Source organism: Suricata suricatta, chromosome 6, assembly GCF_006229205.1.
Source record: "Suricata suricatta isolate VVHF042 chromosome 6, meerkat_22Aug2017_6uvM2_HiC, whole genome shotgun sequence".
NCBI classification, from domain to species: Eukaryota; Metazoa; Chordata; class Mammalia; order Carnivora; family Herpestidae; genus Suricata; species Suricata suricatta.
Genome location: NC_043705.1, coordinates 22,803,781 through 22,829,334, shown reverse-complemented (window position 1 = coordinate 22,829,334; position 25,554 = coordinate 22,803,781). Strand labels below are relative to the sequence as shown.

General features: G+C 43.8%; 1 protein-coding gene across 5 annotated transcripts in view; it reads right to left on the bottom strand.

Moving 5' to 3' along the window:
• Nucleotides 1-13,590: 13,590 nt before the first annotated feature.
• Nucleotides 13,591-25,554, bottom strand: part of CDC42SE2 (CDC42 small effector 2) — a 121,241-nt gene continuing 109,277 nt past the window's right edge. For 4 of the 5 annotated variants that reach the window (XM_029941852.1, XM_029941851.1, XM_029941854.1 and 1 more), the window contains 3 exons: nucleotides 20,018-20,119; nucleotides 16,153-16,269; nucleotides 13,591-15,750 (listed from right to left, as the gene is read on the bottom strand). In XM_029941852.1, the coding sequence (XP_029797712.1) occupies nucleotides 16,171-16,269; nucleotides 20,018-20,119 (201 nt within the window). In that variant the 3' untranslated portion in view covers nucleotides 13,591-15,750; nucleotides 16,153-16,170. The remainder of the gene's footprint in view (nucleotides 15,751-16,152; nucleotides 16,270-20,017; nucleotides 20,120-25,554) is intronic. The other variant, XM_029941855.1, reaches the window with a different exon arrangement.

Here is a 25,554-nt window from a genome sequence, read left to right as displayed (position 1 = left end):
AGTATATTTCTGCATTTATTTAGATTTTCTCTTGATTCTCACTGTTTTATTGATTTGGTTTAAGGTCTTTAATATTTTTCATATAAGACTTATTAAATGTCTGATGTGCTTTGGGGCTTTCTGCCCCTACTTTACTTAGAGTTAGGTGTGCTTGACAGATAAAAATTGTGTGTATTTGAGGTGTATGCCGTAGTCGATTCGGGCCGCTGTCACAAAACAGTTCTGAAAGCTTGGAAGTCCCAAGACCAAGGTGGCAGGAGGCTCACGGTTCATGGATGGTGCCTTCTTGGTCTGTCTTCACAGAGAAGGGGCTTTCATAAGGGTACTAATCCCAATCATGAGGGCTTCACCCACTTGACCTAATCACCTGCCACAGGCCTTACTTCCTACTATCCTGCCTTTTAGTGATTAGGATTTCAACACATGAGTGGGGGCGGGGCCTAAGTATTCAGCGTATGGCCGTGTACAACTATACAACGTGATGATTTAACGTATGTGTATGTTGTCAAAAGGTTACCATGGTTAAGCCAATTAGCATATTCATTACTTGGCATAACTAAAATGTGTGTGTTTTGAGAACACTTAAAATCAGCTCCGTTAGCACATTTCACGTATGCGAAACAGTATCCTGCCCCTTGCCATCCAGCAGCACTCCAGAACCTACTTGTCCCGCGTAGTCAGTCTTCGCATCGGCACACCCCGCCACGCCTGGCCCCCACCGTCCTGCACACATAAGTGAGATCATGCCTTCTTTGTCTTTCTCTGCCTGGCTTATTTCACTTAGTATAACGTCCTCCAGGCTCATCCAGGTTTCCCACAAAAGGCTGGATTTTTTTTTTTCTTTTTAAAGGCTGAATAATGTTCCTTTGCTGGTACCACATTTTGCTTACCCATTCATCAACAGACTGTTTCCGAATCTTGGCAATTGTGAATAACACTGCAGGGGTCACAGGGGCGCACAGAGGTGCTGACGGGTCTTCAGCCTTCAGTCAGGAAGACGGGGGGAAGCCTCAGTTCTCCAGGGAATGAATGCTAGCAACCTAGGAAGTGGCTTTTTTCCTAGTTCAGCCTCCAGATTTGAGCACAGCAAAGCTAGCGGCTTGAATACAGCCTTGGGAGACCGTAAGCAGAAGACCCAGGCAACCGGGGCCAAGCACCTGACCCCCTGAAATCGTGCGGTTTTGAGCTGCTGAGTTTGTGATAATTTACAGCAGCAGATAACTAATATTCTTACTTCTTCGCTTGTATATCCTCTCTGCCTTAGTTCTCTTCACAAAAGGCTGCCAGCAATAACCCATCTCATAGTTATTGTTGCTCCGCGGATGCAGCGAGGTCACACGTGAATAACCCTGTGGCAGTGCCCAGCCCCCCCACATGTGCCTGTGCTGCCACACGCTCTGCCTCATCACACTTGCGACGTTTTCTGCCTGAATTCTTCGTTTGATTTCCTTTTCTAGAATGCCATTTCTTTGCCCAATAGAGTCTTGGCTGGCCAGCCCTCCTTTATATAGTGGCCATTTATCTGACAGCAGCACCTCTTGGGGATATAATCAAGATGCTCCCCAAACTAAAATTGGTTCCAAGTAGAAAATGCACTAGGGTTATACTCTTGACGTGTTGATGATACTGAGCGCTTCACTGTTTCTAAGTTAAAACACATGGGAGTCGCAATTTTAATGAGTGGAGAACTAGAACCACCCACCTTCGTAGCACGGAGACTGTGGTGCAGCCCCCCTGGCGGAAGGAGCCTGAGCACGCAGACCAGGGGCCGAGGAGCTCCCAGAGCCGTGGACGGGAGAGGCGGCTGCACTGCGGGGTCTCCGCAGGTGTCGCTCAACAACTACGATGCCACGTTGGGTAAGACACTCACCCTCAGTATACTTTCACACTTTAATAGACACAATATTTTTAAGGATTTCTTAAAATTTATTAAAGATGTCTTGCTCAACAAGGACAAAAGCAATCTAAAAATGGGCAAAGGACCTAAAAGAAACTTCTCCAAAAAGGATACACAATGAGCACATGAAAAGATGCTCAACATCGCTTAGTTATGAGGGAAATGGAAATCATAATCATACCCATTAAGATGATTACTATCAAAAAATCCCAAATGTTGGTGGAGAGGTGGAAAAATGGGAACCCTGTGCTCTGGAGGTTCCTCAGAAAGTATACTATTCCCCTATGATCCAGTAATCCATTTCTTTTTTTTTTTTTTAATGTTTGTTTGTTTTTGAGAGAGAGAGCACACAAATAGGGAGGGACAGAGAAAGGGGGAAACACAGACTCTTCTGTGGAGGGAAGCAGGTTCCAGGCTCTGAGCTGTCAGCACAGAGCCCAATGAGGAGCTTGAGCCCACAACCTGTGAAATCCTGAACTGAGCTGGAGCCAGACACCTCACCGACTGAGCCACCCAGGTGCCCCTCAGCAGTCCCATTTCTGCGTGTATATTCCAAGGAATTGAGAACAGTGTCAAGAGAGGCATTTGCACACCCATGAGTGATTCACAACAGGCAGGAGGTGGAAGAAATGCAAACATTCATCAGTGGATGCATCGAACAATAAATTGTGTGCACACATAAAACAGAGTATTCTTCAGCTTTTAAAAGGAAGGAAATTCAGACAGTTGCTATAACATGAGTGAACTTTGAGAAAAGCCATTATGCTATGGGAATTAAGCCAGCAAACAAAAAGATAAAGAGTGAATGATTCTGATTATGTGGGGTACCTAGTAGCGTCAAATTCACAGGCACAGAAAGTAGAATTGCAGTTTCCAGGGACTGGGCAGGACTTATGGTTCAATGGGTATAGAATTTCCATTTTGCAAGGTAAAAACTTTCTGGATATGGATTGTATGGTAATGCAAATGTATGCGACACTTCTGAAATGTATCCTTAAAAATGGTTAGGATGGTGATTTTATGTTTGTGTTTTACCACAATTTTTTTGATTGCTCCCCACCCCCGCAAATCCCACCCACGAAAGATGAATAAATGAAGTCTTTGCAGTCGGCTGAGGGAATCAGCCGGCAGTGAAGGGTTTCAAGTCCTTCGAGACCAGGAGCACGTATAGGACGACTGAACACAGCTAATAAGCCCGAACTCCGAATGATCATTCCCCCTGCGTCTGCTCCTCAGGAACCAGGGATCAAGTATCTAGTCAGCTCTGAGATTGCACGGAGGGCAAAAATTCACAGGGAAACTTGACCTTGGGTTTTAACTCCAGCTTGTCAGGCACTTCACTGAAAAACTCTAGGGCTTTATCATGCTAAGGAGCAAAGAAAGAAACTTTCAAAGATGTTATTTTTCTGTCATCAATAAGGTCAGACCTTTAAATCTTACTTGAGCTTGTGGCTTCCTTTGACAGGCAGAATAAGACGAGATAGCCAAAGAGCTCTGTCCCAGGAAGCAGGTGGAAGGGACAGGTGTTGGGTTGCGGTCTAGAGATCAGGCAGGGACCCAAATGCTCAGGATGGTGAGAGTTCTGGAGTCCTTTGTGGACTGCTTGGAGGGGCATGTCGGGCCTCTGTCCTGTCTTCTGAGGGCCCCAAGCCCAGCACGCCCACTGCAGCCTGGGGCTGGGTTGGCTTCTACCGTTAAGCTGTTACTGGTGTTCTGGGTCACTATTTTTTATCTATCTTCCAATTAGAAAACGTTTTGTACTAGTTCCTCCTGAGCCTTGTCCTGTCTCCACCTTCTGGTTTAAAGGCTACGGCGGCATCTCCGGTCTGCCGAGGCCTCCGAGCCAGGTGGCGCCCGCTCCACGCAGGTGACCGGGAAGGAGAGTTAGAAGTGTAGCCGTGGGGCTCTAGTCTTTGCCGTAACAGCCTGTTCTCTTAGAGATCTGCACTGGCAGGCAGCCGACCTATGTGGAGTTCACCCCTTGTCCTTAACCCCGGTTCTGCCTTTCGCTCCCCCCCAACAACCCCCCACCCCGAGCTTCCCTGCTTTTCCTCATTTTAGAACACGTCCCCAAATCCCTTTTTTAAGGGAACTATTCCTTCTCCAAGACAGGGTGTTCTGGTGAGACTTCATGTGACAGTAACCCTCCCCTGCGTGCACAAATGCACACGTGTGCATGACTGTGGGTGGGGCCTTCCTACGTTGCCTAGCATGTAGCTGGAGGTCCGTTCCTGTATGCCTTCATGACACTCCTGGTCAACTCCAAGACTAATACACCAGGAGTTAGCTGTTTGACTTTGAGCTAGCAATGTACCCACTCCAGCCATCAGTTCCATCATTGGTACCATAAGGAGTAAGACTTCTCTAATAGGATGGCTGAGAAAGCACAGGCAGGTGCACCTAGCACAAGACTGGCGTCGACTAGGCAGGTCCTCAGCCCCTCCATGCAGTGGCCCAGCCCTCAAGTAGCCACGCTGCCAAGCACATCCACTGAGCTCCCCTTCCCCTCCCGTTAGGCCAAGCCTGTGAAGTGCTTTTGGCAATCTGGAACTAGTAAAAGTCTAATGAATACGTCAACCACTGAACCTGTACTGGAAATTTATCTTCTGTGTTTTTCTTAAGGTTGGAAAAAAGCAGAGCTCATAATTTTGTACCGTCTATTTCAGTAGGAGCCTGTGCTGGTGATTTTCTTTCACCCGTCCTGTAAATCCTTGTTTTTAGGAAACAGAAGGCCTGAGGAACTTGCCCAGGAACAGCCTTGAGCTAGATTGAAACACCTGCCGGCTCCCTGGTTTTCTGTGCAGATTTGAGAGCTGCAAGTGGCTGGCCAGGCAGGAGAGAGAAACCTGCGTTGCCTCCACAAGCTAGAGAGCAGAGAAAGGAGGGTGCCGACATCACGGAAGGCAACGAACAACCCTGCTCTTTGAAATCCAAGTCAGGAAGATCATGGCGAGGTTTGTTTAGTCTGAGGGAACACCTTGCGTTCACCACGCACCAATTTCCTGGAATAACTGGCTGGGCCGCACTGGGTTTCCCCTTCCTTTCTGCCCGTCACACCAGGAAAGCCCCATGGCCACGTCACTGAGTTTGGCCCGTGGTGTTCTTCACATGGGATGCTCTCGCACGATCTGTGTCTGACCCTCTATGTGATGTCTGAGGCTTCATTTGAAAACATCAAGTGGTTCTTCAAAGCCGTGCGTGATTCGGTTACCCCCAAAGCCCCTGCTCCGCGCGGGCACAGCGAGGACGCTCTGCGGGAGCGCTGCGTATGATCGGCCCGATGCGTTGAGCAGAGACGGTGTAACAGCGTGAGGGTCTGTGCTGCCTGAGGAACGAGCGCGGCTTAGTCCTGAGCTGTCGGGCAGTTGCTGAACAGCCTGAGCTGCTGGCATGGCCGCTTCTGGGGTCTCTGGTGCTGGTGCAAGGCATGTGTCCATGTGCCTTTTAACGAGATCTCAATCCGGAAGGCATCTCTGCTGGCATGCGGGCGTGGGTGAGGGTGGCCTGCATTCAAGTTCATCCCCAGAATGCATTCAGGTAGCAGGAATGCGGAGGAAGATGTCCAGTGGCGGAGTCAGGGGCCAGCATTTCTCAGTGGATGTCCATGTCTGCTCGGAGGCAGGCCTCGTCACGCACTGGCTCGGCACCGAATATTCTACTTTGTCTCCCGTCTCTTTTTGTCCACTCTGCCATTGTCTGTGGGTTCACATGACCTGTTCTTTGGCTTTCTGTTTCTTTGAATCTGGCTACTTTAGATACCTTATATTTTATAAACTTACATTAACTTAGACAAGAACACAGTATTTTTCTGTGCTTGGCATGTGTCACCTAGTGTAATGTCTGTCTTCAAGGTTCATTCATCCATGTTGTAGGATGTTGGAATTTCCTTTTTTGTTAAGGCTGAAGAGTATTCCTGTTTGTGTGCACACATGGATGTGCATGCATTTTATTTTTCCATTTAGCTTTTGCTGGTCACGGGTTGCTTCTACCTCTTGGCTCTAGTGGATAACACTGCTGTGAGCGTTGGTGTGCAGATACCTCTGAGATTCGCTTTGACTTCTTTGGCATATACACCCACAAACGTATGGCTGGACCATACAGTAGTAGTATGTGTAGTTTTTTGAGAAAACTCCGTAGTTGTCTTCTGTAGCAGCTGCACCATTTTACATTCCCACCAGCAGTAGCACACGGTCCCCGTTCCCACACATCTGAAAACAACTAACTTTTGTCATTTTTGGGGTTGTATTTTTTTTATCCTATCGTAGGTATCCTTCGATTATCCTAGGTTATTGCTGTTGAGTTGAAGGAGTTCTCTGTTTTTAATGTTTGTTTATTTCGAGAGAGAGCATGTGCAAGCATGAGTGGGTGAAGGGTAGAGAGAGGAAGAGAGAGAATCCCGAGCAGGCTCAGTGCTGTCAGCACAGAGCCTGACAGAAGGCTCTGTTCCATGAAATGAGAGATTATGACGTGAGCCGTAATCAAGAGTCGGACATTCAACGGACTGAGCCACGCCAGCACCATGGAAGAGGTCTGTATACAGTCTGGATACATGATTACAAATATATCGTCTCCCTTTCCACAGGTTATGTTTTCATTCTGTTGTGTGTTTTGATGCCGTTTTTGATACAGTCCAGTTCACATACTTCCTTTTGTTGCCTTTGCTTTTAGTGTCATATCCAAGAAATTATTGCCAAATTCTCTATTGTGAAGCTTCCTCCCAAAATCTTTCCAAAAGTTTTGTGTTTTTAAGTCTTACATTTGTGTCCTCAATCCATTTTAATTTTGGTATATTGTGTAAGGCAAGGATCTTTCATGGTCTAAGTGTCTGTGCCCCCCTCCAGCTGATACGTTGAAATGCTCTTTATGATGGTGTTAGTGGGTGAGGCCTTTGGGAAGGATCTGCCCTCATGCATAGAATGGGGGCCTTTCTAACCGAGAGGCCCCTTGTCCCCTTCCGCCATTGAGGACACGGCACAAAGGCACTGGCTGTGAACTAGAAGTGCCATCCAGAAAGCAACCATGCTGGCACTTGAACCTTGGGCTTCCTGGCCTCCAGAACTGAGAAACAAATTTCTGTTGTTTATAAGCTACTTGGTCTGTGGCTTGTTGTTACAGTAGTCCAAAGAGACCGTGACAGAGTTCAACTTTATGCTTTTGCATGTTTATATCCGATTTCCCAGCAGCATTTGTTGAAAAACTGGCCTTAACCTGTTGAGCAGTCTTGGCATCATTGTTGACAATCCCTTGTATAGTAGGTTGAACATACACAGGAGAATGCATTTCTGGGCTCTAGGCTGTTCTACTGGATTCTTTGGCTGTATATTGCTACTCCCACATGGATTTAATTACTGTAATATGTTTTGAAATCAAGTATGAGACCTTCAGTTTGTTGTTTTTCAAGATTGTTTGGCTTTTCAGGGTCCTTTGAAAATCTGTACTGTTGTTGTTGTACTGTCCTGTACTAATGTCCCAAATGTCATTGGGATTCTGATAGAAGGTACATTAAATCTGTAGATTTCCCTGTGTTGATAACAATATTAAGTCTTATTATTGACAAACCCAGGATACCTTTCCCTCTTTTGTCTTTAATTTCTTTTATTGTTTTGTAGTTTTCAGTGCACAGTCTTTTACTGCCTTGGTGAAAGTTATTCCTAAGTATTGTATTTTTTTGATGCCAATATAAATAGAATTGTTTTTCTTTTTAAAAAAAGTTTAACATTTATTTTTGAGAAAGACAATGCAAGCAGGGAAGGGGCAGAGTGGAAGGGAGACACAGAATTTGAAGCAGGCTCCAGGCTCTGAGGTGTCAGGACAGAGCCCGACATGGGGCTCAAACCCATGAACCATGAGATCATGACCTGAGCCAAACTTGGACACTTAACTGAGCCACCCAGGTGCCCCCGGAATTGTTTTAATTTTCTTTTTGGACTGCTAGTATATAGAACCGTAATTGATTTTTCTGTGTTGATTTTGAATTTGCAGTTTTACAAAGTTTATCTAACAGTCTTTTGTGCAATCTTTAGGATTTTCTACATACCAGATAATGCTGTCTTTGAGCAGAGATAACTTTTCTTCTTTCTAGTATAGGTGCCTTCATTTTCTTTTCTTGCCCAACTGCTGTGACAGGGACTTCTAGTATTTTATTCAGTAGAAAGGGGAAAGCAGACAACCACGTTTTGTTCTTGATCTTAGAGGAAAATGTTTCAGTTCATCATTATGATGTTATTAGCTATGGGCTTTCCATATACACCCTTCATTTTGTTGAAATACTGTGTATTACTAGTTTGTTGAGTATTTTTACTATGAGATAGTGTTGAATCTTGTCAGATGCTTTTTTCTCTATCAGTTGTGATGGTCTTCTGCCCATTATTCTGTAAATGTGGTGTCTTAATATTGATTTTCTTCTGCTGAACCATTCTTGCATTCCAGGTATGAATGCCACATGGCTATCCTGCATAATCCTTTACGGTGCTGATGAACTCTGTGAGTATTTTGTTGAGAATTTTTGCATTGCTTTCCTCTTGCTGCCTTTAAGGTTCTCTTTGATAGTTTGATACACAGTTCACCCCTGAGCAACCTGGGGGTCAGGGGTGCTGACCTCTGCCCTCCCATCACATACTCAAAAATCTGCATTTTTGTCTCCCCCAAAACTGTAAATAAATTTTGATTGGCTTCTGTTGACCAGAAGCCCTACCAACAACATAAACAGTTAACACATATTTTGTATGTTATATATATTCTATACTGTATTCTTAAAACAATGTGAAGCAAGAGAAAAGAAAATGCTATTAAAATATTTAGGAAGAGAAAATACATATATGTTTGTCCATGTTCACTTAGCTTACTGAGCATATGTAAGAACCCTATTTTAGGGGCTCCTGGGTGGCTCAGTTAAAGTCTGACTTCAGCTCAGGTCACGATCTTGTGGTTCATGGGTTCAAGCCCCACATCAGACAGAGCCTGGAGCCTGCTTCAGACTCTGTGTCTCCCTCTCTGTGTGGACCTCTCCCGCTTGCGCTGTCTCGCTCTCTCAAAAATGAGTAAACGTTAATAAAAAAAATTTTTTTTAAACAACCCTATTTTAACATCTGTGTGAAATCATAGAGCTGCATTTTTTTTTAAAGATTGGTTTCAAGAGATGTGTTTTGTTCCTTTGAATGAGCCATGTTTTGTTACTTCTTTCAATGTCTTACGATCTTTCATTGAGATCACGGCATTTGAAAACGGAGCCCCCTCTCCCCGTCGCCGCACACCGGGTCCACGCAGGGGAAGACCTTCACTCATCAGCCCAGCTGAGAGGCTCACGGTCTTCTCCTCTTTCCTGGGGACGCATCTTCCCTGGGACAGCGTGTGTGCTTTTACCCCAGTTCTCCGCAGATCAGCTGCTCTGACATGTTTTTACTTCCGTAAGAGTCTCATTCCTGCTCCTTCTCAGAAGGCTTGAATTTCGTGTTCCTCTGCCTGTGATCACTAGTTCCCGCAGGTCCACATGCCCCCATGCCTGTCGTCAGCATCCTCCAATCTGCCTTCCACATCATGCCACATTTTCATCAGTGTTGAGTCTGGCAAGATAGACCAGCCCCTCACGCAGACCCCAGACAAGCCAGGAAGATAGAAGGAAGTTTCATTGTTTTCCTGGAGTCCTGAGAGAGAAACCCAGAATTAGGTGTTTTTCTCACAACTGAGGCATACTCCACTGGAGCAAGCAGGTGGCACAGGCCAACAGAAGGCATTAAAATTCTGACCATTTTGAGCATGGTTGTTTTTTTTTTTAATGTTTAATTTTGAGAAAGAGAGAGAGAGAGAGAACATGACGGGAGCAGAGAAAGAGAGAGAGAGAGGGGACACAGAATCTGAAGCAGGCTTCAGGCTCTAACACAGAGCCTAACACAGGGCTTGAACTCACAAGCTGGGAGATCATGACCTGAGCTGAAATTGGACACTTAACCAACTGAGCCACCCACATACCCCATATATGCCCTTTTCTGTTAGGCGTTCACTTGGCTGATGCAGGTGAACAGGTTTTGGTCTGTGTATTATTCCTTTGATGTTTCTGTGGGCGGACAAGGGCCCGGAGGGTCCTAGTCTGCCATCTTGCTGAACACACCTCCCTGTTCATTATTTAAAAGGTAATGTTAGTTTGTCTCACATTACTATTATCAAATTAACAGTATAAAGAAAATGAAATCCAAACAGAATTATCTGGAACTATATGAAATATAAGTCTCTCTGCCTGCTTCTAACTCCATTCGTATTTACACACATCGCATTGTGCGTTCTTCTGCAGGTCACCGCCTTAGGTGTAAATAACAGGCAAGCTCACTTCTTGACTCAACAACTTTGAATCCTATAAATGATTTTATAAGAGATGAGGCTTGTAAGACTTCCTTTTCCCTCATTCCATTTATGGTTTTATTTTACTTTTAAGTTTCTCCTTTGTTAGGTTTCTATTTACTTATTATGTAATCTTTGCACCCAACATGGGGCTTGAACTCATGACCCCAAGATCAAGAATCGCATGCTCTGCTGACAGAGCCAACCTGACGCCCCCCATTTGTCAGTTTTATGCCTTAATTCTTCTCAAGCTCTACTGAGTACCACTGACATGTAACGTGTCTGTAACTATAAAGGGAAACTTGACACAGGCACGGAGGCAGCACTTGAACTCCCAGGACTTACGTCTCCTCCGTGCCTTTCCCCTGCACTATGAGTTCTGTCATTTTCTGAAAGGTTTATGCCATGCTTTACATGATGTGAATACTGTGGTTACTTTGGAGAGAGGCGGTTATTTGTTACCACAATTCTTAATCTGCGTGGCTGGCCCTGTCCCGGGGTCTTGAATTAGGTATGTTGTTCACTCAAAATCACGTCCTACCATTGGACACGTGTTCGGTTCATCCCAGAATGTCAAGAACTGTCCTTTAGTTCACGGACAGAACATGTTTTGTCACATCACTAGTCGTCTGTTTCATGTCACGGTCTCCTCCTGGTGCCATTTCCAGCCACAGCTCTCCCAGCTCCCCCGCAGGGTGTCCCGACCACTGGCCGTTTTCCCACCTCTTCCGTGATGTACTTATTTGGCTTTAGCTCCGTCTGTCTGCATCTCCAACAGTAGCCTGAACGCCCCCAGAGGGTTAAGGAATTTGTTTGGTTCACTAGATGTCTGAATGCATGAATCTCCCAGCTAATGATGGAAGGTTCTCTCATAACCAATTTTCCCAAAATCTTCCCTCATTTAGACAGACTGCTACCTCAGTGGCACAAGTCCTGGATTTCCTTCGTGTCCTAAATTTTTTCTGCCAGCTCTTGCAAAGCATACTTTTCGGTAAGTGTTTTCAGAAAGGGCGTGTGGAAAACTTTGACTTCCTGCTCGTCTCTGCCATCTCACTTTGCTGACAGTTTGGTGGTGGATGGAATATTTGGGTTCAAAATAATTTTTTCTCACAAGTTTGAGAAAGTCTCCATTATAGAGTTCACTGGTGCTACTGAGAAATCTCATAATCCTGAGAAGAAGGAATCAGAGAAATAATCTCCCAGAACTGGACACAAGTCTTCAGAACAAAAGGTTTATTGAGGCTGTGAAGTGGGAAAGTATAAATGCAAAAAGTTTTTTGAAATTTTAAAACACAAAGAATGAAGAGGGTATTTCTCTTTGCTTTTTGTTCCCTTCCCTTGAGAGCATTTTCTGGGCTTAGCACAGCAGAGATCACTCGAATCCTCCGTTTCCTTTAACTTTTTGTACCTCATATGGCCCAACAGGCTGGTGGTTTGTCTACATGGCTCCCCGTCCTGTTAGTCTCCTTCAGGCACAGCAGACTGGTAACGGGAGGCAGGGAGACAGGACGGCTGGTTTCTGACGGACGGGCTGCCGGCCTGGAGCCTTAGCTCCGTGGTGCCGTTTGCTTGTGGCGACATCTGAAGGGGGACGATTCCACCCCTCCCTGGAGCTCATGCTGTGGTCGGAGTGTGTGTGTCCCCCCAGCAGTTCATGTTGAAACCCTCACTCCCAAAGGTGACACCGTGAAGAGGCGAGGCAGCCGGGAAGTGCTGGTCATGAAGGTGTCACTCATGAAGAGATGCCTGATAGAGATTCTAGCCCCTGCACCTGTGAAGATCTGCAGCTCAGACAGGCGAGGACACGATCCAAGCAGAGACAGTCAGAGAGAAGCAGAGTCTATAGAAATTTGTGAAAAATGTCTGTGACAGAATAGACCTTTATAGAAACCTCAGAAAGCCTAGTATTGGGAGTTTTGAATCTGGGCGGCTCCCAGAGGCATAACAAGGACACCCACCTCTTCCCTGCCCTGTTTGTGAACAGTGAGACATTGGGGTCTACAGACACCCAGAAACAGCACCTAAAACAGACGGCTGGAACATCTGAAAGGCACCGATGGAGAAAGAATGAATTTGTTAGGTAACTAGGTGAAGCTCTGAGGAGTTTTAAAGAGTTTTAACGTTTATTCATTTTTGAGAGAGACAGAGTACGCGCAGGGGAGGAACACAGAGAGAGGGAGACACAAAACCCGAAGCAGGCTCTGAGCGGTCAGCACAGAGCCCGACGCGGGGCCTGAACTGTGAGATCATGACCTGAGCGGAAGCTGGAGGCTTAGCCAACCGAGCCACCCAGGAGGCCCTGAGGATTTTTAAATAGAGGTCTTCCTTGTTGTTCCTTTAAAAGAGCAAAACGAAAAAGGAAAAATCCTTGCTTATGTATCCTTTCTGGGCACCCAAAGCAGGCTGTCGGCATATTTATCCATGGAAAGCTACCGCCCAGGTGAGTTTGACTACAATCCCCCACACAGACCAGGATCACCACTCCTTACCCCTCCATCAGACATTTCCATCTTGTTAGGTGGGAAGGCCAGAGAGATGGGAGGTAACATTTCAGTTGCTGTCTTTGAGCACAGGACAAAGCATCCTTTAAGCAGAAGGTAAATGGTTTCCTTCTTATCTATGTCAGTTTCACAGACTTAGGCGTTTATAGATTTGTCCTTATGAGCCCTTGCACATTTTACTCATGTCCTTTGAAAACGTGCTCAAAATAGAATTCTTGATAAACCAACATCAGTTTCTTCAGATAAATTTCTCCTTAATCACAATATCTTAACTGTCACTATTCTATCATCTTAATCCAATTTCCTTTTAGACTCTGGGGCTGTGAAATGAGGACAACAGCTATCAAAACTGTTTGTTTGCTTCTGATAGAGAGGGAAACAATCTGAAGCAGGCTCCAAGCCATGAACCATGAGATGATGACCTGAGCCGAAGTTGGACGCTTAACAGACTAAGCCACCCAGGTGCCCCTGAAATATTCTTAGTATTTTTCTCATTGTTTTGGAAGTCAACATTACTTGACAAATCTCCGATACCGAAAGCAACCTGGCCTGTGCACAAGGCCCAGCGCCGGGGGAAGTCTCTGACTGGATGGACGTGGTGAGTGCACACACATTCTTTGTCCTCAGTCAGGGCTTCTCAACTGTGCGCTAAGACACATGCACAGCCAGCAGTCCCCACTCCCACCAGGTGGCAGTAGTGCCCCATCCACAAGTGGTGACAAGCAAAAATGTCTCCGGCCATTGCCAATCCGGCATCTCACAGCTTCTTTAAAAAGTGATCATTTTTGCATGACGCCAATTACAACTGAAAATACAAGAATGCGAAAAAGGTGCTCTAAGAGAAATGAAAAGCCAAACCAGGATGGAAAGAAAACATTTATTGGAATCAAAATCAATACTTTTTTTTTAATATCTACAAGCCAACACTGAATGAACACAATGTACAAAAAAAGTATGCTTATATTATAAAAATATGTCAATTTTATCTTCTGGGAGCTGAGCAGATGTCATTTTAAACAAAATCAAGGCTAACTTGCTCTCTAATGAAACTGCTATAATTTAATAACAAAAGTAAAAGCTAATATATATTCATAAAGTATCTTCAAAGGCCCACTGGAAACGCTGAACCCCATCCCTGGAGCTAACATTTCCGGTCTGTGCTCACTGGCTCCACCATGCGAAAGACAGACCTGGCGGCATCAGTTAACCCTTCATTCAGTTTCCTGTGCTTCACGCTTGTTAGCATGTAGTTCAGCAACTCACTTTATTTAGATTCAGTTTTTACAATTCTACCCAGGATGTGGGGAAGCTGCCACCCTTCACACTCAACTACTGTTAAATGTCCCTAAAAAAAATCTGTGTCCAAGGTTAGTATGTTAAAAGTGTAATGGTCTCCTTGAATTTGTTGGCACCTTCCTGGGCATATGTTCTTGCACACAGTGTGGCCACTGCAGGTCAGTCACACACCGAGGAGTGTAGCCTACGGGTTACTGAGGAGGAACACTCTGCTGCTCACTGGAGTATTTGGTCCACACAGAAGGTATTCATTAGGAAAGAGTAAAATCAACTCATGAATTCAGGAACAAGGAGCCTAGCTCCCTGCACTGTGATTCCAAAAGTTACATGAATTTTAAAAGTCAGACAAAAGGGCATCAGTACTGACTAGGTCAGCAAATTCCAGAATCCGTATCCACAGAGTAATTTTAAACAAACTAACTGCCTATTTTTATTACTAAGCATAAATGTTTTTCTTCTCAGATTCTCTCTCTGCATGGCTCTTGACACCAAAGACGACTCAAAAGTGCAAACCGACAAGCATCGAGTAATCTAGTGCCCCCCACTGCCCTGGGTAACTTCAAAAGCACTGGCAGAGAAACGCTTTCCTTACTTTGCCTTTAGCAACCCCCTTATCCAGTCCTTGGCTCTCTACATTTTCAATTAAGTCCCATCTGCTGCATGAAATACTAATCCTACAAAGCGTAGTCAGTCAGAACTGAATTGGACTTCGACATCTTAATATGACTGAAACCACTAACTGTCTGAACACTACACCCTGACAGGTGAGGGACAGTACTTATAGAAACATACATTTTGGAGCCTGAGCAAAGGTTGCTCACCAGACAGCCTGTGGTCACTAGGAATGATTCAGCCAAGTCACTATCCTGCTCTCGGTAACTTCTACTACCTGAAAGAAGTCTGAATATGGAAAGGCCAAGACTCGACTCTGCAGTTAGGACTGCCGGCCAGGAGCTGAACGACTGGATCCCGTAAAATAAGAAGAAAGAACAGTACGAGTACACAGGGTGGCGGGATGAGGGCATCACCCCAAGACGCTGACCCAGAACCACACCTGTTGACAGTCCCAAGTCCTTGCTCTCAAAATAAATATATTGAACATTTACAACCAAATGAATGCCAGATTTTAACTCTAAAATAAGCTACAGGCTACACCTTTTCCTGTGAAACTGACATGACTTGGTGCCATAGCTAACCTTTCTCTAATAGCAGCAGTTGCCCACAGCAGCAAAGAAATACTCCTTCTGGCATCCTATGGGCTCCCCTATGAAGCAACCTAATAAAGCATGCAGATGTCTATTCTGCTCAAGTTTCAAATGAATACAAATGACCATTGTGCTTGTGGATGTTATACCTCCCAAAATATACATAAACGGTGACAAATAATAGGTCCTACCTTACCAACAAACTCATAAGGCAGACGGTTGGAGATGGACTAGAAATGTTTAAAAAAGAAAAATGCAAAATAGTGCTAGCATTCACAAAAAAGATCATGCTAAGATCAGATTCGTATTGGTAAAAATTAAGCCACAATCCAGAGTCCGTAAGTCCGAGGCATGCATGCCGGCCGGAGGAAAGGCAGGGTCCTCTGCAGAGCAGAACAAGAACGTCTCACTGGAGGGATCACAACAGGGTGAACAAGATGCCGTCACACTTGTATTTGAAAAGGAATCACAACAAAATTAAGGAAGAGTGAAAAGAGAAACACAAATTCACAATGACCTATAAACCAAAAGAAAAATCAAAATTATTTTTACACTTTAAGCATTCATCCTTTACAAATTAAACTAGACAATTCTTACATTAATAATGCCACGCAGAATATAGAGGCTCATGACACATGGCATTCCCCACAGTATCACTACTCAACAGAGGAATGTCACTCTTTAAGGGACACAATCTGTTAAAGCCTCCTTCCCACCTGGATGCCTTAAAGCATTTGAGAGGAGCAACCTAAAACCAATACTCAAAGTGGAGGGCCTCCAACCCTCCCTAGAAACACTCAGCGGAGTAAAATGTTTGCTTTCTCAGTAATTCACGATTTCTAAAGACGACAAAATATGTATCTTCGAACTCCAAGCCCTCACGCGCTGTGCTGTCAGCACGCGGGAGCCGGGTACTCACCGGAGAAGGGGCGCGGGGCTATCCTGCCTTCGTGTCCACGAGCTGCATCTGCGCGCTGGCGGCCATGCCACCCCCGTAGCCACCCTTGGACTGCATCTGGTTCTGGATGGAGCTAACCTGGAACAAAAACAGAACTGCGTCAGGAACTAGGGACAATGCAGCAGATGCTGGTCTCAACATTCCAGCTGAGCAGTTGTGGAAAAGATACTTTCTATAGAAAAAATTCTATTTTTATACACTTAAATTTTTCTGATTGCCCTGAAGCAAGTGGGGAGGCTAGAAACACTCCTGTTAGTCAGCCTCTTCCTCTCCCCACTTAGCAGTGACAAAATCCCTGTTCTGTAATTCACAGAGTACTTGGTAACCCTTCAGAAACCGTCAAAAATATACAGATCAACTGAACTTGATGTTAGTTTACAGACACTTCCTGGCTAAAACCATGTCCATTACTTAGAGACAAAAATATTTATGAACTCGGACGAGCCAACGATCAATTTTTAAAATCACATGTGATAGAATTTATATAGTTGATTGAAGTTAGGCATCCAAAGACTTGGATTGTAATCCAAATGTAGTCATTAATATTGTAACTCTGTCAACATGATAATCTGTCCTAACCACCTAAAAAGGCTAGTTTCTGACGGTTGGTGAGATGCATTAATGGTGTAGTATTTTCTCTCTTACTGGGCTGAAACAAAGGTGTATAAACTCACTGGCAAGCTGTGAGGTGCCCCAAGTATTCCAATCCTGGAAGCAGTGAATGAGAGAATCAGGCTAGAATGCTAGAGGAGGAGAGGCAAGAAAGTTTCAGAGGTGCTGGCCTAAATGTGAGCAGTCAGAGCCCTGGCACTGAGCTCAACCAGCAGGTTGACACTTGGATGTTTCCCCAGGGAGCGGACAGGACAGACAACATCCATTATTAATCTACTTATCAAATACTTACTAAGCACTGAATGGAAAACATCAGGATCAGTGCTGATCCTGAGTCAATATATTTTTAAAAAAACAGTTAAGACTTGCCTATTTTCTAAGCAAGGCAGGTTTAAATATATTCTAACAGAAAAACAAAATACAAAATGCATAGTCTATTTAGATCCAAAAGGGTTTAAGTGAGAAAAGGTAATTGGCTCTCAAATGGATACATTTACTGAAAATTTTACTCACACAGAACATCTTAGTCTAGTGATGTCTATTTTCACACTACTCAAAATGACTATTTTGTTAAAAAAAAAAACAAACGAAAAAACCCTGCAATCTCGAGGCCCATTTATTTTCGGTAAACATCCTCAGTCTGAGAAGGTTCCAGTCTATAGGGTACAGTTCTAATTCATTTTCTGTTCCTTTTTTGTGGTACAAACTTGATTTTATCTACCAAATAATTTCCCTCCTAACATGTTACTTTTTCTAGATACTTTATGGCCTATTTATTAAAAAATACAATCTCTGTCATTTTACATGTCATTAGAAAAGAAACTGGTTTTCTTCCAAAAGTCAACTGTCCAATTTCAAACTATGGGATTTGGGTTTTCTAATGTATTATTTTGACTGTGTCTATATTTTAACACAATAAAACTACATTATTAACAGTCATGGGATCCTTTTTTTGGAAAGGATATAGTATAAAAGGTGATCTGGGAAGAACAGTATTTAGGGGAAAACAAATTCCAAGTCATGTGACCACTCACTAAGCCAGTTCCATATGGCTGGGTCGTGCACCTAATACACACTGCTCAGTTCTAGGGCAAACTATTTCTTTGGATGAACATTTATGGTTTCATCTCACTTACACTATTATTGCACAGAAGAACAGAATTCTCTTACTACATCACGCTCACACCAGTTTTATGTATCAAAGAGACTTTCAGAAACCTCAGGGATGGCAAAATACTCAACCTAACACAACCGCCTAAAGAACTAAGCCTGTGCTGGACAGGAGTCAGAGGCTCTGTATCCCGGTACAGACAAACTAATGGAGGCAGGAAAGCCTTTGGGAGACACATCTGGTTGTATGTCAAGAGCTGACACTTGTTCAAAAATCCCAGCCCATAGCAGAGAAGGCTGCCTGGAGACAGCTGAAGGCCGGTCTTGACTCAGCTCGTTGAGCTGCATCAGAGGCAGACATGCTGCACGAGTCCGTCCTGAAGTTCCACCTAAATCAATGGCAACAAGAGTCACCTACATCAGTGACAGGCTCCTTGTGGAGACAAAATGATGAAGAGGAATCTTAAAGGAAATTCTGAAATTTACATAAACAAGATTTAAAAAGTTAAATACTATGAACTAAAAATTTAATTCATCCTTGTTTAAAAACCTGAACTGGGGAAGATATTTACTAAGAAATTAAAATTTGGGGTGGCTCAATCAGTGTCCCACTTCAGCGAGTCTGAGCCCAGCATCAGGCTCTGTGCAGACTGTGCGGAGCCTGCTTCAGATTCTCTGTTCCCCCCTCTTTCTGTCCCTCCCTGGCTCACATTCTCTCTAAAAAATAATCAACATTAAAAAAATAATCAAAATTTGAAGCCATTCATTCTATTTATATGTATTAAAATAAAATAACTCTATTAAGAAAAATCCTAGGTTCCCGTTTGGTCATTTCATGCTGATCCAGGAAACAAAGCTACTGAATTGTACTTTGATAGCAACCTGACACCTCTTACATCTCCAAAAAAGCAGCTGAGCAAAACAAAGTACTTTTCCTACAGATTTAAAACAAACAAGCCGTTTCCTTTCCGGGAAGCTACAACTGTTATTCCTTTGCTCACCTAGTAACTGATCTGACACACTTGTTTGCTGTATCCAGGATATCCATCTACCTACTTAAAACGCCTCTGCTCTCATGCAGTCTTTCCTTAACTTTGGCCAATAAGCAAGCAGACAGCGGCTAATTCTGTATCTATAAAAGTCTTACTAACTTTCTGGTTCTAAACACTTCAGAGACCATTTAGATACATCTATGTTAGGGAAAGAGGCTCTCCTACTTAGTGGCTTATTACTTTGGGGCAGTAAGGAGCCAGAGACCAGACAACCCCTCATTTGCTGCTGCTTCTATTGTGGAGCACCGATTTTCGCTTGGATGAAAATGAAGGAATGTACGAGTTCAAGTGAATAAGTTTAATGTCCATTCTGAAATACACTGAAATCTCCATAAGTAAGTGCAAATATGCACACATTTTAATCCTCTGCTCAGAATCCAAGTATTTACATTACACTGATGAATAAATCACATTCTAATATCAAGGCTAATATTTTATAAGGTAAAAGTGATAAACACGTTTACAAAAGGCAACTAAGGTAATTTAAGAGAACAAAAAGATTACTGTTATTAAAAAGCCAATGGCCAAGTCCCTTTGGTGGGAGGCAGGAGATTCAATGGGCTACTACTACTACCATTCTAAATTCAAGTCCTTCAAAGTAGTTTTTCAGAAGAAAGTAGAAATAAATAAATCGTTTGGCGAGTTAGAGGAAATATTAAGCTTTCACTGCTCATTTTCTTCCCTCGACACTCATGTATTTATATTTACTGTCTATACATTCACTGAGCATTATATAACCATTAAGAAGGTATGCACCTCGGGGTGCCTAGGTGGCTCAATCAGTTAAGAATCTCACTTCGACTCAGGACATGATCTCACAATTTGTGAGTTCGAGCCCCGCATCAGGCTCTGTGCTGGCAGCTCAGAACCTGCTTCAGATTCTGTGTCTCACTCTCTCTCTGCCCCTCCCCTGCTCACACTGTCTCTCGCTGTCTCTCAAAAATAAATTAAGAAAAAAACATTAAAAAAAAAAAAAGTATGCACGTGTCATACAGGTAACATTAGGTCTATGCTCCCAAGACACCATCTGTATCTTCCAACAAAACACTTACTGAATTCATTCCACTGAACAGGTCTCCGGATCCTACATGAGCTGTGTGCACAAAATTTGTTGGCTCTCCAATCATACTTCGGTCAATCCGCCGGCGCCTTTTCTAAAATACAGGGAATAATGTATTGAGAGATGATTTAATTAGTAACAAACTTACTCTAATGGATTTATATACATGAATAAATGATTTTAGTAACACAATAAAATTTGCCATGACACCAGGATCCGGGCATCTTGGACTACCACAATTACCTCATATGATGAAATCCCCCAAAGAGATCCATGCGTGTGCACGCGTGCACACATACACGATTGGTAAAGCAAAACAGGTTATTCAGAATTTAAAACAGATTCTTTTCACCTCGCTTTAGCCACTGGCCTGTTTGTATAATAACCATTTAGGTTTTGTTGTTTTAAAAGAAATAAGACTAATGTAAAATTATCATCAATCACTATTGTTAGCAAAGAATACAGTGTGATTTGAGTACAACACTGATTTCTGACATCCCTTTCTAGCTTTTATCATTAACCAACATTATTTTGATGGCTATTTGTTGTAACTTAGAGTACACCCAAAAACTCTTCTGGAATAAATCAGCTGCCCTGTTCGGAGGAGACCTGGTCCTGGTCTGTTCACTCCTCTGGTTTGAGATGACTGGGAATGAAGGCCTATCCAAACTCCTACTAGACTGGAGCTTAAGTACTCCTAATTTCTGACAACCACCTCCCACAGGGTGCAGATTCCTGTTTCCCAGTAACTTCTGCTGCCAGCTACAATCCTTCCCCCACCCATCTGCCCACTCACTATTTAGAGGTATTTCCTTACCCTGCTGTTTCATTCATCATGAGATCATGAGAATAATGAGATCCTTCCAGAGACCAAGGTTATCTTAAATCAGTCCCAAGTTTTCCATGACCCCCTTAGATACTGTGATCTAATATATTCTAGAAATTGCCGTGTGTTTACATGTACTGAAATGCTGGTATAATCCTGAAATCCTAAAAACGTATCAAGACAGACCCAAGCAACAGCCCCTCAGAATGAAAAAATTTTCTACAAAGTCACACAAATGGAGTTCATGCCTTAATTTTAGGAGCCACTATACATTGTTTTACAGCGCTCTAGCTTTTACTGCTCATGTTTAGCATCCCAAAACAATCTTGAGTTTTCCCTTAGAAATACTTAGGTTCATCCTCACAGTTGAGCAGAGACACTGGGCTTCCACCCAGGGTTCTACATGACAGGTGGTGGTCCTGGTCTACCTAAACACAAGTTTTATTGTACCTTGGGAAAGTTTTCTTACTTTTAATAATGTACCTCGTGTTCCTTTTTGTAATTTCTGTAGTTCCTGTTATGTGAACAGTAAATTGCGTGTGTGTGTGTAGTCTGATTTTCTTGTCTTTTCATCCATCATTCTTATTTCCCTTTGTAGTTTTACTGGACTGGAAAGTACTTTACTCAATCCTTTTCAGGAACCACAAGTTTTTTTCTTACAGGACACGACAGTAAATAAGCCATTCAGTCTATCATAGCTTCAATTCCACTGTGGTTCTTCTGGCATGAAAGCAGCTCCAGACAATATATAAACACACTAAGTGGAGCTGTGTTCCGGTGAGCATTTATTTACACAAACAAGTAGCAGGCCCAATTTGGCCCATAAGCATAGCTGGATGACCCCATATCTAGAAGAGTTATTTTTTCAGTAGTAGATATGTATTATTTTTCATTTACAGTTATTTTTTGAGGATCTGTTATGATCACTGCAGTATTTTTAAATCTCTTTTAAGATTTTGTATTACAGGTTTTCATTTTTCCCTCTCAAAATATGCAACTGTATGAATTACAGTCTGTAAAACTAGGAGCAAAATACCCTCATTCGTGTGCTTCAAGCTCCATTGAGTTAATTCACGCCCCTTTCTGAAGGGCTGATAAGAAACTTTCCTACTAAAGCCTTGTGCATCCAACCTGCAGGTGCAACTGCTCATGACAGCAGAGGGTGCGGCGGCTCAGCCCGAGAGCCCAGACAAAGAAAGGGTGTGTTTCAGAAAGATATACTTCCAGATCACCACCCAACTCCCCAGAAAGGTCTCATGAAAGGAATGAATGAATGGATCAGCTTGTGAATATTGAGGGAGGATGTTCAACAGAGACTATTTCTCTTACTGAAAAACAAAGGACAAATAATCTGTAAATCTGAGCACAGTAAGTATGGAGTCCAGAGTCTGACTTTCCCTTACATGCTGGAAGGTTTCTTCATGCCACGTAATCTGACATTGATTTAAGGTACAGGCGTTGAGGCTTTCAGTCCTTCCTTCCCTGATGGTATGACAAGTTGGTTAAAAAGCCACTCTGTGATAACTGCAGCAGGCTGGGAGGCTGGGGGCAGGAGGGGGAAAGAAGTAGTTATGACAGTCATACTGGTGGAAAGAGATGACTTAGATTCAGCTAATGGCAGTTAAGGGAGAAAGAACTGTATAGATTTAAGATTTGGGGGGGGGGGTGGTAAGACCAACAGCATTAGTTGCTGGCTGGATTTGAGAAGGGAGAGCCTGAAGTTAAGAACATCTGAGAAGAATGTGCACAATTCACGGGGTTAGAGAATACTGGAGGAGGGCCAGACTTCAGAAAGAACATGAAAGAGTTTAAGACGCAATGAATTTGAGTTATCTGTGAGACACGCAAGTGCCCCAGGAGGGCAAGCTGGGTACTCGGATATAGGATATAGGATTCTGAAAGAGGCTAGAGATAAGAAATCGAGTCTCATCAGCACAATACATTTTTTTAAGGTTTGTTTACTTTCGAGACAGAGAGAGCGTGAGCAGGGAAGGAGCAGAGAGGGAGACATAGAATCTGAAACAGTCTCTAGGCTCTGAGCTGTCAGCACAGAGTCCGACGTGTGGCTTGAACCCACGAACCATGAGATCATGACCTGAGCCAAAGTCAGATGCTTAACCAACTGACCCACCCAGGCACCTCTCACCAGCACAAAAGGTGTACATGTTAAGGAGATTTTTGAGGAATAAAAGTGTGCAGAGAAACCCTAAAGCTGGGCAAAGAAAAATAAGCCCTCAAAGGATGCCACACAGAAAATGCCTGAAAAGTAGGAAGAAAATCAGGTGTGTCCTCTTCCAGATATCATGGAGCAATGAGACAAACACAGTGGAAAGCTGGTGAGAGGTCAAGTCAAGGCTGGATTCATGAACATGTAGTGAGCACCTTCATGAGAACTAAGAGTGGAAGCCCGCTGAGCAGACAAGTACGCAGGAGGCAGGGAATGGAGCAGTCGGACACAAACAACTGGACAAGCCTAGGACTAGGACAAGAGTGCAGGCTGCAGCCGAAGGGAAAAAAGCCGTTTTTGCATTTCAGGAAGACAACTTCTGCTTAATTTCTGACAAGATGCAGTCAAAGAAACAAAGTAAAGTGACGGTCAACGTGGTAAGGTTCCAGAGAAGAAAGGATAGAGCAGACAAAGGCTAAGATGTTCTTTGGGTCTGTGTTTTAACATTGTCAATAAATCAAAAACCCAGAATCCTAATATAATTATTTCAAAATATAAAAATGTATTATTTTTGAGTCACTGTGGACATTTAAGGAGTAGGACACCTTTGTGGTAGGACAGAGACAAGATTTAAATCATGGGCAGACAAGGGGAACTCCACAGTTGGGCCTCTGCAAAGAAAAACAGGAAATGGTGCACTCACTCTGATACGTATTAACTGTTGTCAGTAGCAGAGTCATCGCTTTTCCTGGAAACGTACTCTATTCTTTATAGGGAACTCTATTAAGAATGTCAAGCTTCTGAATAATTGTTGCCATCCTTGAAATACTGTTATTCTGCATAAGGTCAAGGAAGGAGACTAGGGAAAATGTCTCTTCACATTTACTGAATGTCACTGATGCCTCATTAAAGCAGTTTAATCTTAAAGACACATACTGAAATACTTTTCTTGAAGATTTTTAATCTCTACACCCAATGTGGGGCTTCAGCTCAGTGAGCTGGGAATCAAGAGTCACATGCTCTACTGACAGAGCCAGCCAGCTGCCACACACTGAAAAGCGGTGGGACGAACCTGCTTTAAACTCTCCAGCTGGGGGAGAGGGTCACAGGCAACACAGAATGGCGCCCACGGACAGCTAGGGAAGCTGGGTGCTACATACACGGGAGAGGGGCTTCTCTTCTCTCGGTTTCTGTGTACATGTGGACATTTTCCTAATCAGCTTTTTAAAATAAATTTTTTTAGATTTGTTAATTTGTGGAATTTTCTCCTACCCTCACAACACAAAAACCGAAGTCTTGTTTACTAGTAAAAGCTGTGTGACACAAGAATGAATAATAAACAATTAATTTCTTTCCTGATTTCCACCAGAACTTAGTTTTGTCCTCCTCCTTCCTGATACCATACAATTTTAAATCATTCCCTAATCTTCCTGTCTTCCTCCCCCAAACTACGAGGAGACAGATTTTGGGTCCCTGAAAACCACAGTGCAGAGCTCCCCGGTGACCTTCTGGCTGGGTCCATCGGCAGCTCAGGGTGTACTACTCGCATCCACCATCCATGCACTCCCATCACATGTTTCTTCTCTGAGAATAATATCACAGCCAAAAAACAAAACTGGCTTATCCAGTAAGGCCCAGTGGTAATGTGTCCACTGTGCTCAGGGCCTCCACAAAACTGCTCTACCCTTTCCTCAGCTGTGCCCTCGTGTCGGCTTCAGTGTCAGGCTGGGAGCCGACAGAGCTGCAGCACGTCTGCGGCCTCCTGTCCGTGTTTAACGACATCGGGAAGAATAGTGCTTTATTAAAAACAAGGCAAAATCCCCTGTGCGGTTTTCACAAAACTTCCTCTGGCATCTGGATTCTGTGCCCTGTCCTGAACCAAGCCCTCTCTTCCACAGAATGACTTCCTTGAGCCAAACTCTTGATCCCAATCGCTGCCGAGGGACACCAGTTCCCCGTGAGCAGCACCTAACTGGGAATCACCAGGAGCAGTGGGTCCGCCGCTCAGACGCCGGCTCCCATACACAGAGGGGGAGAACAGACGCTGTGGTTATGACAATAGCCCTCTAGGCAAACGTTATGAAATTACTAGTCCGATATTTATTTACAACACCTCGCATATACAATACAGAGAAAGATTACTCTGAGCTGCTGCTTCCAACGGATCCCTCTGCTCTGGCTCCTCACTCATCTACTGTCTCCATCTCTGTGCGTCTGTTTATCTTGTGTAAGCAGGTACCCTCGGTTTCTTTTCTTCCTTCTCGCACGTCTTCACCTTATCAAATCTATGCTGATGACTAGTGAGTCTATTTTTGACTTTCTGGGCTTGAGATGATACATAAAACGAGGCCAGAGGACATGCAAGCTTCTGCACTTGACGCACAGTTTTCTTCGTGTAGCCCATCGCTCCTCTTCCGTCCGTGTTTGGTCAACATTTCTGCCAGTATTTCCAGCAGGTTTGAAGTCTGTCCCTCACAGCTCCTTCCCCTTCACACAATCACATCCCACGAACAATCCGTCCTGGGGAGTCTGCCAC